Here is a 16,995-nt window from a genome sequence, read left to right on the forward strand (position 1 = left end):
GCGTCTCTCTCACTGTGTTTACACCATCAGTCATCTGAACACCATGAAGGACAGAATCTCCGCTCCATCACATTATACCGCAAAGGGAAGCGCCTAGCCGACGACCCCTGAGCAGAGGTCGCAAGGTTGAGGCTTGTGTGAAGCGCTGATGCAGTCCCAATAAGACATGCGTCATCTTATCCGTCTTCTCGAGTCACTCGGGAGATGATATGAGTAAGCTGTGCAAACTAAATTATCATTTTTTCCTTCATTTGTTTGACCACTTAGATTGGCTACTTGGCTTGTAGAGTGTCATTAAACCTTAACAAACACAAATATGTGCATCGGGACAGTTTTGGGAAGGTGGAGAGAAAGTTTGAGCCCTATACTAGAAATCATGCACCCTGCTGGTGTTTACTGCCTGTGGACATCCAATAAGCTGATATGTTCAGTTATCTAAAATTAGTGCACTGCAGACAGGTGTACAGACAGTGCAGTCAACAACTAAAAGAAATATATACAGTTAATCAAACGTTCACTTAAGTTCAGCAATTATTTCATCAGTCGTGATATCGGCCACCCTGCTCTCTCAACATGGGTCCTGGTTCTCCTGCTCCGGTCTGCATGTGGTGGTGTGTGTACGTGGCACTGATCCACTCTGCCCTTCATAGGTCACTAGTTGAGTCCCACAGGTGAAAACAGGTGATGTATTAATTGGGTTCTTTACAGCAACACTCCACTTTTAACTTAATAGGTGATTAACCCTGCCCCATCACACTTACACCAACCACACGCACACACACACCCTCTCCATGCGTCTTAGTCAAGACCACCAGTGTCAGTGAACCTGCTGAGTATGTGTCATATTTCACTAAAAGCCTGTTAATGGAGGTGGAAATTCAGTATGAATGGGCGTGGCTTTCATGGGGAATAGGCGTCGTTTTTGTGTCCTGCTTTAGTCAGTGGAAAATGGCCACTAGCAGGAATCTGCTCACATCTCTGTTCACACCACCATCTGTGGCCCAAGACTCTGCTCTCATTCTCGTTTGGGTCACTACTTGCCTTCACGCACTCTCAGTAGCTGCGCTTATTACCTCATCAACTTCCTCTGGGTTTGTTTGTTGTTGAACATGGTCGAACATGGTCATGAAAAGCAGAAAACAAACTGGATATACCTGATACGTGCACACACACACACAGAAATAAAATACGCGAATGACAATTAAGCCGGCTCCCACGGGGGAGCTTATAGAAACAAACAAATGTAGTTATAGGAACTGTCTCTATCCACGCTGTGTGTTCACAGAAAGCCTGGACACCAGCTTGTATCGAAAGAGCATAAACATTGGTCTTCATTATCCAGCCCAGCAGAGGGGCAGCTTAAACCAGTAGCGCCACCGCAAAGAAGCTGTCGTCAGGAAACAACCTCCCCAGTACACAACAAGGGCGTGCGATGGTTAGTGCACAAAAAGCAAACCTCGTCACACATTTATGACTCACAGACTCACAGAAAAAGAATAAAAAGTTATGTGCAAACAAACATCCACCAGCCAGCCTGTCAGTGGACTGAATTTTTTGTTTTTTAGTATTTCAGATTTTTCTGGAAATAGACATGTTTCCCAAACATCTTAATCTAATCTTACACGTCTGAGAGATATCACATTAATAAGTGAAAGGTGGTTACAATGTTTCTAGTTTCTCTAATGACCTTAGGTCACCATGCTTGTGAGAGGTCCACTATGTGCCAGCGTGCTACACACCAGCATCTCTTCCCATCACTGGTTTACTTCCCAGTATAAACCACAGAACCTTTTGTTTGACATATTATATAAATATAATAAATATTTCACATGACACGATCACCTTGGAATCCAGTTAGTGTCACAAATGTCTCCTACCCAAGACTCCTTAGTCAGCTATTAGTTCATAGAATGTACATGTATGCATGTATATATGTACGCATGCATGCGCGTGCGTGCGTGTGTGAGAGAGTATGTGCGCGTGCACGCGGGTGCGCTTGTGTGCGCATGTGTTTGTAGTCAGAGGAAAGTGTGTCTGCCTGTTTGTGTTCGTGTGTCATGAGAAGTTAGAAGCGGTTTGTCCTTTCTGTGCAAAGCACGACAGAAGCCTGGTGGCAGCAGCATGGATAGGCGCAAAGGTCAAACCAACAGGCTTCACAGGCCCGACCTGAGTCCAGCAGACACACCCCCCAGAGCCCAGGACAGGGAATGCAGAACCTCACCGTGTCCTGTTATGTGCAGTCTGTGTAGTACTGATCCCCACCTAATAACCTGAGCACCTCCGACAAACACCTCATTTCTTAAGACTGAAGTTAAAAGTAGCTTTATTCATTTTGTCTCCTTTGCTATCCATGGATGAGAGGAGGATGGGTCCCTTTCAGGTTCCTTCCTCCTGCTCTCTGGGAGTTTTTCCTTGCCATCGTCCCCTGGCTGTTCTCATTAGAGGCCCTGGGCTGCATTCAATGTACACACGATCTCCGTATAGCTGCTCTGTGACCACATGCCCCAAAAACCACTATACAGACACAATTCAACTGAACTGAGCTCTGTGGAAGTGAGCACGCCGTAGTACTGGTTCTGGTGCCGACCTGGCATTCCACATGAAATGCATTCCTTTCGCAGGCATTTCCAAAACAATCTGAAGAATTGATCCACCATGCTGAGTGAATGAGTGCTACACAGGACCCAAGTGTGCACATGATGTCTCCAGGCCAGAGGTCAATCAACCACCATGCATTCCACGAGTTATGGCACTAATTCAGTTGAAGCTCGAGTGTAAACGCACACACACACACACACACACACACACACACACACAGCGAGATCGAAACCCCCACAGCAACCAAATACTAAGCAAATTATGGGATGTTGGGCGTTCCCCTCCCTATTGGCCTGTCCCAGTCCTGCCCTGTTTCACCACTCACCCAGTAATCGATCTCACACTGCAGTCCCACCTACCCCTATCTACCCGTGTGCATACCACACACCCATAGTCAGCTTGCTCCCACAGCCCTGTCCGTCAAGACAATCACACAAAAATGATTAAAAGATTTCTTAACATCTAGTACACACCCAGGAACATACACTCACAGCCACATTATGCCCTGTATCTGCACTGTTAATTCTACAGTCCGTGTGTTGTCAGGATTTCTAATAAACCAACGCAGGAGAGTCTAAGCATCGAACTGTTTAAACGTTCTGTTTGTGGCGTGTGTAAATATATCTGACTTGCTGGAGAAGCATGGAGGCCTCAGTTGGAACTCGGGAGACCAGAGGGTCCTGCATGACAAACAGGTATGATCGAGGCTCGGCTACTTTGGCCTGCCTGGGGTCACGCCTGTGAGGCCAGGAGCCTTAGAGGCAGGTCGAAACCCAGCCAGTCTAGCGGGAGTGTGAACTTTACATAGATCAGTGACTGGAAGCCCACTCAACTGTTACCAGGCGAGTGTGACACCTCTGACCACAGGGGGCACTAGTCAGCACAGACAAGTGTCAGCGTAGTTGACCACTGTTTACAGTTAATACTACTCTACACAAACAATATTTCTTCTACTCATACCATTATTACTGCTATAAGTTAATTACTATCACTGTGACTATTAATACTAATAGTCACAATATTACTTCTACTAGTTATTACTACTAACACCACCACATTATTACTACTAATATCACTATTACTGCTCTGTGTGTGTGTGTGTGTGTGTGTGTGTGTGTGTGTGTGTGAGTGAGAGAGAGACTGCATGTTCTGAGCCTAGGGGGTGGGGGTCACAACAGTACCAATTTCTACTACCCCAATTAATCTCTGCTCCCAGGGTGCTTCCTGTGGAGTGGAGGTGTCTGGTGACACAAAACCAGAGAGTTAAGAGGAGAAAGGAGACTGGTAAACTCCCCTATTGTGTCTCCACACCACCTGTCACCTAGCAGGGGTGGAGAAGGTGGGGTTGGTTGTATTCACTGAGCCTGGGAGCACCATGTTCTAGTGTGTTCGGGGCTGTGAGGAGTGTGTGCTGAAGCAGGAGTGCAGTATGGCACAGGGCATGTAAATACCCAGAGTACCCACACTTTGCCATGCCGTTCACACGCTGGCAGCCATGACACAGAAGTGAAACTTGGAGAGAGAACAACCCTGACAAAAGGAGCACTCGAGAGAAGACGAACCACGGAACCAGAGAAGGTGTGGACGTAGATAACAGTGCGAGGCATGACTGTCTGCTGGACTCTGAACAATGAGGAACCAACGTTGACATTTAGGCCTGAAATCAGTCCCACACCCTCATAACCAACACTGACTGTGTAAATGTGCAAGGCTAGAAAGGACCCGTATTTCTGGTACAGTTAGCACATGAACCAGAGAGGGAGCGTTTCAGCTGGAAACAAACACGGCCCCAGATGCTTTACCTGGTTCAGGGGCCCGGGTCAACAGTGCCGTTGAACCTGCACATAAAAACTGACTGTGCAACTGACTTGCTGGACGGTTCACAACAAACATCTGAATAAAACAAAGCAACGTAGTGATGTTGGGTAACGAACTGTCAGCTCTGAGCCCCATGTGGAGTAACACAGGTCAGTTCGGGTCAGTACACGGGTCAGTGGTGTAAGAGTGGCATGATTGGCTGAGAGTTTCTCCTACTGGACAACAGCAGAGAGAGAGAGAGAAGACAAAGAAAAGAAAGAAAGAGAGAGAACAAAAGGCATGAGAGAAGAGGAGGGAGCTGAGTGCAGCCTGGCACAGCAGGGACAGGCTAGGGGTGTGTGTGTGTGTGTAAGAGAGAGGCTCGTGCTGCTAAGGGCAGTGGGACTGTTATGGTGTCAGGGCTGTGTTTATGGTAATAGTGGTGCGATGCTGGTCTACGTGAGTTCACTGGAAAGCCCCGCCCCTTCCGTTCCATTCCCACACCCGACACGCCCTCAACACACTTGCTCCTGAAGAATGGTCTAAATGAGTCACAGTTCTCAAACTCCACCTCTGGAGAGCAGCTACCATCCTGCACATAGGTTTCCTCGAAACATCACTCTGATGCCCAAAATACTCTGAACCCCTTTGAACTGTTTTCATCATCAAAACAGTAAATACAGCTTGGATTCTCTCTCTGCGCAGAAGGCTTCCAGTACGACCTCCAGATGAAAGCCTCTTGCCAAAACCCCAAAAACAAGAATGCCCACGACCTTCTCGGTTTGAAAAGGTAAAAACAACAACAACAACAACAACAACAACAACACCCCCTCCCCTGAAAGCCCAACCAGCAGCATAACTGGCAGGTATCTGGACAGACACCACAATCAGCAGTTTATGGCTGAAGAGGAGAGATTGTTTTGGGAAGCGTTACCCTCCCTCAAATCCTCACCCAGTCTTCCACATGCTGTCGGAGAGCGCGAGAGAGAGAGAGAGCGCGAGAGAGAGAGAGCGAGAGAGAGAGAAGCAGTGCCCTTTGTACTTTTCTCAGACCCTCCAACCAGAAAAACGTGCTGTGCAGCATGGCGCATGTCCCCGTCAGATTCATGCCTGCGAGGCTCAGAGAGTCCAAAGCAGCACGATGGCCTGGAATGTGGCAGCTGTTACGTACATGTGGGAGGGGTGTGCTACTGTGTGCTGCCATTGTGCATCCACATGAGCGCGGTGCCAACACTCTGCTGGCGTGAACGTGCCAGCTTCCGCGGCCGAGTACACGAGTGCGACGTGCCACAGAGAAGGCGGCAGGCCGCGCGTCGGCGGGACGGGTTTCTGTCTAACCAGAAAAGTCAGTGCACGGGTCAAGGTTCACTGTGATGTTGGCAGAATATGCAAGCGCAGTGACACAGCTGATAAAGAGCTGGAGAGATTTGATGATCTCCGTTTGGAATCTGTGAAGTACGCAAACGGAAAAACCCATCAGTTACCCATGAGCCTGAAAGCTTTCAACACACACAAACTCCTTCCAGATCTTTTTAGCATCATACAATCAGTTCATTTTGTCAGTTTGGGCATAAACTGAAAGTTTTAATCACATTATATTTATTTTAGAACAATTTCCTTCATTTATAATCACACACACACACACACACACACACACACACACACCATTAGATTTGTGACAACCGCGTGAGGTCTGATTGAGACGTTCTCAAGCACTGACACGGCCCACAGCCTATCTGCGCTTGCTGAGATTTCGGGAGCCAGTCCTCCATGTGCCGCTACCTGCTTCCCTGCCGTTTCCAAACCTGCTGCTCACGTGACCCACAAGAGTTCATCTGTGCCGATGTTTAAGCCTTATCACGCTCGGCACAGGACACGTGGTAGCAGACAAACTGATAAAGAAGACAGAGGAAGAGCACAAAGTAATAATTAAAAAAAAAAAAAAAACATTAGCCTTTAGCCCGTTACTGTACAACCACTGATACCGTGCTCCTGGATCTTGGCCTGGAGTCATTTAAAACTTGGCTCATGCACTGTGAATAGTGCGAGATCACCTGCCTTACGTCGGCTCTGGAAATAATCCCCGTCCTACAGATCATGCAGGTGGAGAAATGAATTATACCCCCTTCCCCACACACACACACACAAAGTCACTATATTATATAATATTAAATGATTTCTAATTCAGAATGTGATGATTGATGATTTTCATATGACTGATTGCATTCTATCGTGAAATGCAGGACAATTACGAGACTCTTCTCCGTCCCACCTCCCAGTCGCTGGAACGAATTTCCGCTGGCTGTCCAGACAGAAGAGTCCCTTGCAGTCTTCAAACACAGACTGAAGACCCGTCTATTTGTGGAATATTTAAGTGACCACTGATCCTGCTCCTATGTTGACCAACTAAAGCTCTAGTACCTATTGTACAGTATTATTATTGTACTTATTGTCTGCTATAGAGTTTCACACCTCAAAGCATCAGCAGTGATCCCTGTATTTTTAGAGTATTCTGCTAAATGCCACAAATGTAAATGCAAATTAAATGTATACAAATTATTTCATGAAGCTAGTTGCAATAAAGTTAATATAGAAGTTTTAAATATTGAAATACCAGCAGCCAGTACTGTTGTAGGTGTTCTGCTATATTACGCAACTGGGTAGTCATGCATTCCATGACAAATTCAGCACCAAGATCATTTTGAATGCGAAGTGGTTGCTTCTCTGAATACCATCCAAATGTCTTTCATGTGTGCCTCTAAAATACATCAGATCAGCAGAGATGGCTTGAGCTGTATGTGAGGAGCAAAAGAACTGATCTCAGGTCAGCCCTGGGCAGGGGAAGAAACTATGGGGTTAGAAGTTAGCCAAAAGGCGGAGCAGCGCAAGTCGCTACTGCGCAAACAGGGATGTTAAAGATGAGCAGCTGGTCTAACCTACACAGCCACTCCAAGTGCGCTACCTTTCTTTCCATTTCCATTACATCAGTTGGTAGTACTGCAGGGCAGGGCTTTCTGCACACTGTACCAATGCAGTCACAATGCAGAATCCAAAAAGGACAGGGAAGCAGAGCGAAAGATGGGTCTTGAGAGAGAGAGAGAGAGAGAGAGAGAGAGAGAGAGAGAGGTCTTATGAGGTACAGCATGGCAGTTGTCAGGTGTGGTCAGATTATGAAAGCAGGTGAAAAACCAAAGATCCAGTTAAGCTTCAAACCATCTGCAGTCCCAGATCCAACGACATGCCCTGGACTGGACTGGAACGTTTTCACAGGGAAACAGCGCAAAGGAAGCTTGCGTTTGTACTTCCTGCACGGACAATATGCACCACACACACCTTGTTCTTCTGCCTCAACTACGGTCTAGGTGCAAAAGTCAACCTGTGCATTCACAGATCTGTGATACAACAGTGTAGAAGACCAGGGATTGTGAGCAGTGCGGCAAGACAGAGACAGGGAGGGACTGCTATCTGTTATATTACACTGTTATTTATTTATTTATTTATTATAATATTATTATTATTACTAATATAATAATAATTATTATTATTATTATTATTATCATTATATTATTATTATTAATAATAATTATTGTTTATTTATTGTTTATTCATGGTTTATTATTTTTTACAGTTGTCTGTTATTACTATTATTTTGTAAACATTTTCAGTGTTTTGCCAATACTGTATTTTGTACAGTCATGCCAGTAACGTCATCTTGACGAGACAGTGAGAGATGCGCTCTCCACCCTCAACACAAAACCTCAGCAAACAACACGCAACTACAACCAAACGGCAGCAGGTGTCTGTGGCTTTGTAGAAGGCTGATGTGTTTCAGCGAGGCCTCTTAGGTTAAGGTAGGTTACTACTTCACACTGGTTTCAAACCTCTTTCTAACTGTTTCTAACAGTGGTTCTGCCGTTAGCTCAGAGATGCTGCCCCTGAGACCAACAGGTGAAGACCCAAAATGAACAGTAGCCAACTGTTACAGCTTTTAAATTATGAGGTGGTGATCTTAACTCCCAACAGCACATCAACAAGGAACTTAAAATATCTGACTTTATGAACTATATACACATACTATATCTCAATCATTGTCATTAAACTGTTAGTTTAACAGCTATCATCATTTCTGTGCAGTGATGTGGATACACGGATATTAAATCAGCTATAAATATCAAAACACACGTTCGGACAGACTGTGTGAATGTGGATGTTTTTACATGGTCTTCTTCCATTCTATGGGTGAGTGCTAAATCAACCTTCCACCGCTACCTCCGGGGCATCAGCCATCTGGCTAGAACATCCACAGGTGCCACAATGTGTAAGGATGGAACCCCATGTTGATGTTTTATACATCATCGTGCATTGTTGTACATTAATGCATACGCATTCACTGCTTTGTGAATATACTGAACACTATTCCTACATTTAAATATACAGAAACCTTTGAAACCATATATAAATACAATAATGCAGCACAACACAGTACTGACTTTAGAATCAAAACCCATTCCATTAAACACCTTTGTGTTAGTGCTGGGTCCCTCCCAGTTCCAACACACATAATTGATGACCAATTAATCATCAATCAGTCGTCCTGCTGAAGCAGTTGTGCCGGGGCAGACAGTGTTGGGTCAGACGTGGTTAGAGCTTCAGTGTTCTTGCCAAATGAACGCCTGGAGCAGATTCCAAAACAGGGCAGCTAGGCTGTTACAGCAACAGCATTGCAGGTCACCATGAGCCGGGGGGGTGCAGAGCAGTTATGCTCACCACTACCACCTCCTCCTGGGTCTGCACTCCCAGGAACCCCTTACACTCCAAACACCTCCTCCTGGGTCTACACTCCCAGGAACCCCTTACACTCCAAACACCTCCTCCTGGGTCTACACTCCCAGGAACCCCTTACACTCCAAACACCTCCTCCTGGGTCTACACTCCCAGGAACCCCTTACACTCCAAACACCCCCTCCTGGGTCTGCACTCCCAGGAACCCCTTACACTCCAAACACCTCCTCCTGGGTCTGCACTCCCAGGAACCCCTTACACTCCAAACACCTCCTCCTGGGTCTGCACTCCAGGAACCCCTTACACTCCAAACACCTCCTCCTGGGTCTGCACTCCCAGGAACCCCTTACACTCCAAACACCTCCTCCTGGGTCTGCACTCCCAGGAACCCCTTACACTCCAAACACCCCCTCCTGGGTCTGCACTCCCAGGAACCCCTTACACTCCAAACACCCCCTCCTGGGTCTGCACTCCCAGGAACCCCTTACACTCCAAACACCCCCTCCTGGGTCTGCACTCCCAGGAACTCCTTACACTCCAAACACCTCCTCCTGGGCTTTCATTATTTACAGTTTTAAACAGATGCTTCATACTAGCCTCAAGGAATAATTCATAATACTTACTGAAAATAAATGATAATATTAATAACCTATTACTAAGCCTGGGAGTTGAGAGCCATTAAGAGCTGATCTTGGTGAGAGTGAACCCCTGTCAGACCACAGCAATGGACGCATGAAGAATACTTTCAATCATGAGGGGAAAAAAAAGATTGATTTCTTTCATTAACCTAACAGTCATGTTCTTTTAAAGTCAGTGTACTAGAATACAGAGCCAAAACAACAACCATTTCACTTTCATTATCAGGCAGCAGGAAGTTTGTTACTTGAACCATGAGACCCAAGTTCTTTGCAGCAAGCTCATCCACTTCCTGCCACAAAGCCACCGCAGAACGAGCCAGGGGGTGCAGCTGACATACACACACACACCCCCGAGACTCCACCACACGCCTGCCCCACCACTCCGGACGCCGCCTGTGTTTTACCCAGCATGCTTTTCTCCGATGGGGGACCGCATTAGCTTGATGCAATTAGTGATGCAGCGGTGTTCAGGCTCCGCAGGGAGCGATAGAGAACCCGGCGGCTGTGTTTGTGGTGCGTGGCAATTAATCAGAGGTTTGGCTACACTGGTGCCACCGTCCCCTCTGATCACCAGCTTCATCAATTGCCCCTCACCCACCCCCATCTCTCTGGGGCTCTTTAGCCAGCAGTTCAGAGCACAGATGCACAGAGGGTTGAGAACAGAAAGGTTTCAGCAGCAACTTCCGGTCACCATAACAACCCAGCAGTATAAACAACATCTACATCACAGCAGGCCTGGTCTAGTGTCAGTCTTCAGCTATAGGGGATAGAAAGAAAGGTTATGTGGATGTTTTCTGAAGGGACTTGGGGTGGTTAGTCAGAGATCAAGTTCAGGAAGCCACCAGGGGACAGTGCCCATGCCCTTCCAAGGGACAAAAAACAAAAAAGGCCATTGAAAGAGGAATGAGACTCGTCTCCACGCAGAACAGGCATTCTGGAGAGAGCAGCTCAGGACCTCCGCCATTACACTCCCAGAATAGTCAGTCATCGCCAAAGCGACACACAGGAGGGCGAGTGTTCAGGAGTCACGCAAGCCTGCACGAGGGCTAGTGTTCACCCAGGATTTCACTGCTACTTCCTAGAACAGAAATAGTCCAATTCTCAGTTTTACCTTCAAATCTAGACGATATTACATGGCACTGACAGTTACAGGAATCAGGCTTTGGTATCCTGGAACCTCCCCGTAGTTCAACAGATTGCAGCTAGAATATTGGCTCACGAAAAATCTGGATGTAGATTAATGAACTGTTAAGGTCAAATGAATGAGTTAAAATATCCCCGCCCCCAGAAATCACGGGAAAGCCGTCTTCAGCTGACTGAGAGCAAGGTGCACTCACTGACTGTGCCAATTGTAGTCCACAATATTTTAATAAGGCATTATCAAGCCTGGGTTATTTCAGCCCTTATGGCTGAAACTATTATAGCAAATGTACTTCATAATGCGGTTGATGGACTGATATGATAACAATCCCTCATATAATTATGCAATATCTTTCCAATGAGTCATCACTTGAAAAGCGACTCAGTCATAGATGTTGTGCTTCTGCAGGGAAACAGAGAGAGAGAGAGAGAGAGAGAGAGAGAGAGATCACAAGATCACCCGTTTCAAAGAAACATGAATGGTGTGATTTACATCACACTGCCTGCTGCATTCAAATGTAGTTAGTGCCTTGACTCAGAACAGTTTACAAAAACCAACAACATTCACAACAGGCTCAGATGAAGGTTGTGTTAGCTGTATCCAAATACTAGGCTGAGAGCCAGAGCTCAGGTTCACTGGCCCCTGGGACGCCATCATATACGTACCATCGTAAGCTGCTCTGTGTGGGTTACTGTTAGGAGAGGAGCAGTTTCTGTTAGTGGTGGGCAGTTACTGTTAGTAGAAGGGCAGATTCTGTTAGGTAAGGAGCTGGGGGTGTAGGACACATTTTACCCTCCAGGGCTGCTCCTGTATGAACTGTGTGCCATTGTCCTCTAGAGTGAATGACAAACTATACAGCAATACGATTTGTCAAAATGACGGTCTGACACAATCGTTACTTCTGTTTACTCAGTGCGTGTTAGTTATCGAGGAATATGGACAGAGAGGTGAGACAGAGAAAAGCAAACAAAGGTGTAACTGAGAACATACTGCATGTGAGGTAAGCATTTGCCCTTTGACCTTCACGCACCATGAGAGGCGCTAAGCTACATTAACACCTCTGTTGCCCTTCCAGAACTGTGGTTACACGGTAACTCATATTAACAGCTATACGAGGTCAAAGGCACTGCAAAAATCTGTAAAAAGCTATTTGGTGCCATTGCCCTTCCAAGGACATCATCTCCAAGGAGAAGAATGAGACTCGATCATGCCAGTCACAGCTAACAATCGCAACCAGAGTACATCCCTGGTAATCAAGCAAAGAAAGGCTATTTTATTTATATATTCATACCTCAGAGGCTATTCAAACTGCTTCACAGAGGACAAAGATCAAATGAAATTAAAGAACAATGAAATAAGGAATTAAAAGAAAAAGAAGCACCCTGGAATAAAAGTGAACTTTACTTAGTTTTAATTCTGTGTCTGTCCATTTATCCATGCATCTATACGTCCATCTCTCCAGTTCCCTACCTCTCCATCTATGTATCTTTTTATCCTTTATGTCCTTCTCATTTTCCTATCCTTCCTCTCTTCACCATGTTCATCATCATCATCATCATCCTGTCTTGTGCATGGTCCCCTTGTAAGACTGGATTGATGACAGATTCACGGTAACGCAAACCAACAGCCGAAATCACATCACCCACTACAATAAAACACGAGTCTGTCTGGCTGCTTAATCAGAGACACCTGCTGCATTTGATTTGTGGAAACTTGTCCTGTTTTCTGGCTTTGATGGGTGTTCATGAGTGCCAGCACTATGACCGAATGGCTTAAACACATAACGACACCCTAGTTCTGCCCCTTTGCACAGTCACAGTCACATGACAGCACTCTGCACCACCCAAACACCTACTGTATCAGAGCACCAACCAAACACCACCTAAACACCTACTGTATCAGAGCACCAACCAAACACCACCTAAACACCTACTGTATCAGAGCACCAACCAAACACCACCTAAACACCTACTGTATCAGAGCACCAACCAAACACCACCTAAACACCTACTGTGTCAGAGCGCCAGCCAAACCTCCACTACACAGGGCCGAAGTTAAAACATGACCATACGACTTTTGTAAAGTTATCTGCTAACCGTTAAATGTTAGCAGATCAGCAAAAGCAGATCTGGAACATCAGGTCTGTGCCAGCACCAGAACTCCCACACCGGCGGCAGGGTCTCTGACGCTACACCGAAGAGTGGGTTTTGTTGCCACGACAACAGAACGCCCTCCCTGGCATTAGTGCGGGATGTTGAAACGCTCACTTCCGTAACTATTAGCCCATCAGTGCAATTCCTGTGAATAAGCCCATCTGTCTTTGAGAAGGGAAGAATCAATGGCTCTGAACAATGCAGCCCGTGTGGTCCGCTACCCGCCAGCTAGAGTCAGCAGCAGAAAGACAACAAGCAATGCAAGACTCCACTTGTGAAGTTGTGATATTTAACCAAAGCAGGTTAAAGGCCAAGACAGAAAAAACACGTGCTACTGCATCCTGAGATTGAACACAAATAATAACCCCGCAGTCAAAGACAGGAATTTACATCTCTTCTCGCGCACGCGCGCGCACACACACACACACACACACACACACACACACACACACAGTATAATGATGCACCTTAAGTAGCTTAAAAGGCAGAAAGAATCCATAAGGCAGCTGGAGTACAAACCCCAGGGCTGTGTGCCACAGTGGGCTACAGAGTCCACAAAAGCATATTGTATGAGATACACAAAACAAGGGCAGCGATTTGTCAGAACAAACAATGAACAAGCAAAGAGCCACCAAGAACACCAGACTTGGGCCTGATTTAAATGTGATCTACATGATTCCCCCCTGCCACACACACACAAAAATGACATTATTTGATCCACATACATTTTATACTGCATCACTGGACAGTGATACTTAGAGGGTCAAACTACATTGTAAGTGGACTAAAACCACGGAAACTTGAAAAAGTGTTAAAATACGATGCAGGAGTACCTCCATTAACCAATAACAACGAGAAAGCCTGACCATACCAGCATTCTGTTATCTTATCAGATATAATAGACAAAGAGTGACCAAAGCAACTACTGACATTTTCAAAAAGCCTACGGAGTACAATGGAAAGCATTAATACAGTCCTTATTGTGTGGGCTGTGCTTGAATGTCTCAGCAGGGGCAGACGAGCTCGACCGGTCCACTGCGCGCGCGCGCGCCCTCGCTCAGAGAGAGCGAGAGCGAACGAGAGATGCACGCGCGCGCACACACACACACACACACACACACACACACACACACACACACACACACGTATTCAGGTAAGAAATTAACACCTCCCCTTTCGCTCGGGTATATATACTGGTAACCCAGTAATCTGGGTGATAGTGGTTTAACTGTTTTAAATAACCAAAACTAGTAAATATCTGAATTTTCATGAACGTGTGTATATGCAGAGCGCGTTCATATTCCGCTTAAAAACGAGCTCTCCCCAGTGGTAAGGTCCCTCCCCCGCCTGCCCCTCGGGTGAGCGGTACGCGCCGAGGCAGTCACGCACAAGTATCCCCGGGAAGCCTGTTTGCCTAACGAGGAACGCCCATACTCGCATCTACACACCTGCCGGAGTACGCGCAACGCCTCCGCAATCTGCGCAACGCTCGCACACACCTGCTGGAGTACGCGCAACAAGCAGCAACTTCTGCCGCTGCTTTTCAAAAGCGTTGTGAATTAAAGGAGGACCGTGATCCAATGCTCTAAACAGTTAAAACAAGTAACGAAAGTGAGACGAAGAAAATAACACGGTAACCTTTCGTTTCCCTTTAAGAAGCTGGTAGCGATTTCCTAAAATATATACATATACAGTCGAGCGTGTCTTCGCGTCTACCGAAACTTCCTCGTTTTGAACAGTGGCTACACTAAAGCCGAGCGCAGCGGTGAACCAGCAGCACACACCTCCGCGCGCTCGTCGGCTCCGTCCACCTCTCCGATGTAGTACTGCTCCAGCCAGCGGCGCGCGTTCCTGGAGTGCCGGTGCGGCGGCCCGTCCAGCGCCGCGCTGACGTTCCTTCCAGACCGCCGTAATATCAGAGTCTCGCCTCCCGGGTGCATGCGGAGGAACGCCGTCACATCATACACCCTCGTCCCCACCAACACCCAGCACGAGTCCTTAGTGCAGTGCCTCGCTACCTCGTTCTGTGAGAAGAGGCGAGGGGACACCGTGGGCGACATCGTTTAAATATCGGGGCGTCCGCGTAACTCGAGCTGGAGGATGGAAGGAGCCCCCGCTGACAGTCCAGCTACGCGCGAGCTGTCCTACTGGCGTCTGCCTGCGAGGCGCAAGGCTTAGCGACCAGCTCATTTCCATATCATGAATAATTCAGTATTCACAATAGCTGGGTGTGGCCTGGCCAAGGCACCTAGTGCTTTACGCGCAAACCGCAAAAAACAAGTCTCGCGGGGGGATTTTTATTTTTTAGATTTTAACAAGCCCGTCGGTCTTTAACTTATCTATTCACTAGTTCCTCAGAAGTATTGTTTGGTTGCTGCTTCAAAAACCGCCTCCATCACCCCCAGACTTCGGTTTTTGTGGCCTTGTAGGTTAAATGGCATAACTCACGTTTGCGCTCATATAACATATTATAACGGAAACCCGGGATCCCCGCGGCGGCACCAGCGCGCATTCGCACGTGTATCCGTTAATCGGTTAACTGCTCAATTTCCGTGTTTTAATGACTTCGTTTAGAGGCTGCGTGCCCGGGACACGAGCGCCCCCGTGGGCAAAACAAACTTGTCAACGATAAACCGGCAAAAGAAATAAAAAAGAAACATGAATTATGGTTTAAAACCATCAAACGTTGGTTAATTCCTCAAGACCTGGAGTGCGCCACGCTGAGAGCACCGTATGTGTGAGGAGCCGCCGGAATGGCGTGGAGACTATCATTTGTCCCAGGCTTCATGAAACGCTTTCTGAACGGAGTAACTGAAGTCGGCATTGTTTAAAAGTGGTAAATAATTCACCAGCTTGCATGTCAGTCTTCCCTTTTTTTAATGAAGAGGGACTTTGTGGCTTCCTTTGCTCTCAGTGGGCTGCTGCGTAGCTTTGACGTTACAATTTGTCTTCAGTGGCACCTTTTGAAAAAACCGAGCCGTTTGATAACGGAAATGTGCCCCATATAGGACATGTTCTATTTTTCGAATATTTTTATATTACTTTTGACTATTGGCAAACTTATCGAGGTCTCAGAGACTTACTGACCCCAAGGATTTTTTCGGAGTATTTAAGAAATATTTGTCCAGTCTACATATTTATAGACTATTTCAGTAACACATCGGACTACAAAGTAACACAGGCATTCAGTAAATAGCGAAATAATTTTAAGATTGATTTTATGAGACAGTTCTAAAGTATGTCAGATACATTTTAAGATACATAATAACTACTTCTCTTTCTATCACTAGGTGAGTGTTTTGGGCATTGGATCTGATGTAATACTGAGTTTTTGTTCTATGCATTACATCGTCACATCTTTTGGGCTTTTGTGTAAATACAAATTTCAATAAAAGTGAACAACTAACGTCCCCCACTATACATGTTCCACAACAAATTATATTTACCTCACATAAATTACAATTTATATGTTGGCGCTCTGCTCATGGTGGACCTTGGCCGACTCTCCTTTAATCTGTGGGATCGTTTTTAGATCGGCTAACATTTAATCTGTCAACAAACATCAAACAAATAAAAGACTATCAGCATGTTTTTTTGTTTTTTTTTCCCCGAGAGTGTTTCGGAGAACAGGTTCTGCAATACCTAGTCATCTTTTCATAACTGGTTAGACCACATTCTAGAGTGAATTGAGTTTCGCCTCCAGATGGCACTATTGCCCATCCATATCTAATCCATATATATCCATTTGTGATTGGAGTTATTTGCTAATGTTCGCTTGTGTGAGTGCGCATGAAAGGCTGTTTCTTCACTCCCTCATGCGCAACACAGGGCGTCTTTCATTGGTCTTGCATGCCCCCAGGCTTGGCCACGTGGCAGGAAAAGAAGG

General features: G+C 46.2%; 1 protein-coding gene across 1 annotated transcript in view; it reads right to left on the reverse strand.

Moving 5' to 3' along the window:
* fa2h (fatty acid 2-hydroxylase) overlaps positions 1 to 15,258 on the reverse strand; it is a 26,232-nt gene extending 10,974 nt beyond the window's left edge. The window contains exon 1 of the mRNA XM_027017193.2: positions 14,894 to 15,258. Coding sequence (XP_026872994.1) covers positions 14,894 to 15,169 — 276 coding nt within the window. The 5' untranslated portion in view covers positions 15,170 to 15,258. The remainder of the gene's footprint in view (positions 1 to 14,893) is intronic.
* Positions 15,259 to 16,995: the final 1,737 nt, after the last annotated feature.

This window comes from Electrophorus electricus, chromosome 12, assembly GCF_013358815.1.
Source record: "Electrophorus electricus isolate fEleEle1 chromosome 12, fEleEle1.pri, whole genome shotgun sequence".
Taxonomy (NCBI): domain Eukaryota; kingdom Metazoa; phylum Chordata; class Actinopteri; order Gymnotiformes; family Gymnotidae; genus Electrophorus; species Electrophorus electricus.